The 3,670-nt window shown below is 52.7% G+C and overlaps 1 protein-coding gene across 1 annotated transcript in view; it reads right to left on the bottom strand.

The window, feature by feature from the left end:
* The window catches only part of NEIL2 (nei endonuclease VIII-like 2 (E. coli)), a gene marked incomplete at its 3' end in the record, with an annotated part of 4,776 nt that extends 3,974 nt beyond the window's left edge, over positions 1-802 (bottom strand). Inside the window, exon 1 of the mRNA XM_008947116.1 lies at positions 665-802. Coding sequence (XP_008945364.1) covers positions 665-802 — 138 coding nt within the window. The remainder of the gene's footprint in view (positions 1-664) is intronic.
* Positions 803-3,670: the final 2,868 nt, after the last annotated feature.

Genomic DNA, 3,670 nt, shown 5'->3' on the forward strand with positions numbered 1-3,670 from the left:
CTGGGGAGCCCAGAACTGGACCCAACACTCCAGAGGTGGCCTCCCTAGGGCAGAGTAGAGGGGCAGGAGAACCTCTGCTGGCTACATTGTTTTTAATGCATCCTAGGACACTATTGTTCTTGTTTGCCACAAGGGCACATTGCTGGCTCATGGGGAACTTGTCCACTTGTCTTGATCTTCACTTGTCAGCCTACCCAGGTGACACATGCCCTCCAGTATAAAGGAAGCAACAGTGCAAGTTCACAGCTGATGGGAACAAGGTTTCTGCTTCTGACATCCACATACTGAAGAAATCCACTCTCCAATTCTACAACCAACCAGCACCAACTCCTCACCCCTTGGGAGACACAGAACCAATGCATTCCCATGACTGACTCTAAACACCAAATAAATTCTGGGCATCTCCACGTCCAACCACATCACTGCAGCAGCCCCTCCTCACAGGAACCTCCATCCCAAGCTCTGCAGTACTCCAGAACAGGCATTCACATCCCTTTGGCCACATGCACCTATTTTGCAGCCATAAGCAGAGCCAATGGTCCACCTCAAACACAAACTTGGTGTTGTTCTTGGGTTATGCACCTTCTGTGACCCAGATCCAGGACAATGGTGGTTTGCCTCAGGCTTGGCATGGAGCAATAAGTTCATCTTCAGTACCACTCACCTGGGAGTCCTGGAGTCTCAAGGCATTCAGGTCGTTCACATTGATCTTCCGGCTGCTTCCCCCCACCTTGGCCACCACTTGTCCCACAAAAGGGGTGGTCAGCAGCTGAAACTTCCTCACCGATGGGCCCTCCGGCATCTCCAGCAGGTCCTTCTCACACTTGGTGCCCTAGACTTGAGGGAAAGTTGCAGCTCAGAAATACACAAAACCAGCCAGAGACTGAGCTCGCCACCATCTCCTCATCTCCCGTTTTCCTCCTCGAGTCCCTCTGGCAAAGCTTGTGAAGAGAAACAGACCCAGGGAGGTGGGGGAAATCTCCATTCTTTGGGATATTCATAATTCCAACCAGCTTTAATGGTGGCGTTTGCTCCACAAGCAGGGGTTTGGCCTGGGGGTCTCCAGAATCATAGAATGTCTGGGCTTGAAGGGACCTCCAAAGATCATCTAGTCCACCCCCCAGCAATAAACAGGGACATCCACTAGGTCAAGCTGTTCAGAGCCTCATCAAGCCTGACCTTGAATGAGGTCCCTTCCTACTGCAGATCCACCAGGAGTCAGGCTGTTTGGCTGCTCTCTCCTCACCAGAGACAAGAGCTCACCTAACTCCAGCCATTCCCTCAGTCACAACCTTGGCATCCCATACAGAGGATGAACACAACCTTACCAAGACATTCCTCAACCCAAACCAGTGCAGACCAGCGAGTCATCCTCCTCCTGATAGAGCCACCACAGCAAGTGCTGCTCCCTGACCAGCACTGGAGGTGCTCATCCCCTTCCCTGGCCATACCAGCTGCTTGCCCCACCAGCTGCAGTGGCATGGGGCCAGCTGAGGAGCATTCATCCACTCTACCAGCAGCATCTAGGATCAGAAGACTCTGCATAAGGAGGAGATGAAGCAGCACCTGCCTACAGCATCCTGTAGCTCCCTCCAGGAAGTCACACCAAGGAGTTATTTCTGGCCCAGCCACGTCACAGCTCTTCTGAGGACTTCTGGCAGTACAAGAAAGCAGGCCCCAGGACAAGGGGAGCACAGTTTGGCTTTCATCCCACAGCACCAGACCCCCCTGCAGACTAATCCCAGAGACCAGCATTGACCAGAGGCTCAGCTTCCAGCTCCACAGCAATTGGTACAAGGCTCTGAGCTACCTGGCACAGCTCTGAGAGAGCTTGATGTGAAAATCAAGAGCAATCTTGTACATGATCACCCACCAGAAGAGTCATTCCCACCTTGTGCTAACATCTCAGCTTCTCCTGGGCACCCACACTTGAATCAGCTCAGCAGCTGTGAAGCCCAAGTCTTCAGGAAGGGGACATCCTTGTCCACACTTGGCCCAGAAGAGGCACTAAAGCCAGCAGCCATCTCCTCACGGCTGTGAGATGTGGACACCTCCTCAGCAGGAGGAGGCCAGGCAGCATGGCTGCAGAGCCTTGTGCTGCACCACAAACCAAAGCCCTTTTGGAGGAGCTCAAGAGGAAAAACTCAGTAAGGAATGAGGTCTTCTTGTGGCCTCTTAGTACTTAAGGGCCCTATCAGAACCATGGGGGGAGACTTTTTGTCATGGCTTCTTGTTAGAGGACAAGGGGGGGATGGTTTGAAACTAAAAGAGGGAGATTCAGACTATACAGAAGGAAGAAATTCTTTACAATGAAGGTGGTGACACCCTGGCCCAGGCTGCCTAGAGAGGTGGTCAGTTCCATCCCTGGAAACATTTGGGGTGAACAGGGCTCTGAGCAGCCTGCCCAAGTTGCAGATGTCTCTGCTCAGTGTAGAGGGGTTGGACTAGATGACCTTTAAGGGTCTATTCCAACCCAAACCATTCTATGAAAACGTACCAGGTAACATCACCTAGATCCAAGACATAAAATTAAAGATATTATTTGGTCATTCAAACTAGCTTTTCCAGGAGTGAAAGAGGGAACTTTTTCCCACAAGTCTTCTAGGACATGGGATGATTATTCACAGCCCTGTTCCAGTTCCACCCAAAACATCAGGCAGCACAGAACGAGCCCCAGGACAGCTCACAAAGCTCAGACCCTGAGGAAGCTCATGACCTGCAGGGCTGCACACCTCTGCTTCCTGCTAGTCCAGCTCACAGCAGGCTCATCCTGAGAGACCACCAGCACCAAGAGCTTGGTAAGGTTTCAGTGCACATGCTCTCCCAGCTGTAGCCTCTCAGGACAGCAGGGTAATGCTCCTCTTCAAGAGGAGAACCTGCCCTTTCCCCCTAGATATCAGAATATCAGAAGAATCACTATCTGCTGTTTCTGATCTCTCCCTTCTCTCCATGGACCTCCCTATGTTCCGTTTTCACGCCATACCTACTTCAGTCTCTTCCAAAATTCCCTACTTCACACTTACACTCCATACCTACTTCAGTCTCTTCCAAAATGTTCCCCCTCCAAGGAGGAAGAGGAGGATAAGAAGCCCCAGGCCTCTGCAGGACATGACACCCATCTCCCCAAGATCACAACCACCACCCCCTACAGCCTGTCCCAGCAAGCCACCAAGCCTAGTACCACAGCAGCTCTGGGGCAGGGAGACAGCCCTCCAGGAGAAGCCTTCTCCAAGCACAGACTCATTTCCAGCCCTGGTGCTCAGACAGAAGCCAGGTACCTGCCCTGGGACACAAGGACAAGGCTACTGGGTTCATCTGCCTCAACCCAGGGATTGCCCCACACCCTGCTGCAGAGGAAGCCCCACTGTGGCCTCACACCTCTGCACATGGCTTCTGCAGGCACTTCAAGTCTCAGTCTTCACCCTCCACATGCATCTAGGGGAGGTGCAGAGCTCCTCAATTTCATACTCAGCCAAGCATGAAGCTGCAGCTCTCCAAAACAACTGCATCCAGAGTTTCCAACCCATCCTCACCCATCTGTCCCCAGGACAGTGGGGGCATCCATTGCATTTCCCCAAGCCCCATCACTCCTGCTTGCAGCCCTCCAGTGACTGCCCCTCCCAGGTCCACCCTGGGCATGCACCTAGGGAACAGACCACACACCCTTCCT

The sequence above is a fragment of the Merops nubicus genome, unplaced genomic scaffold (genome assembly GCF_000691845.1).
Source record: "Merops nubicus isolate BGI_N331 unplaced genomic scaffold, ASM69184v1 scaffold4099, whole genome shotgun sequence".
Classification (NCBI taxonomy): Eukaryota; Metazoa; Chordata; class Aves; order Coraciiformes; family Meropidae; genus Merops; species Merops nubicus.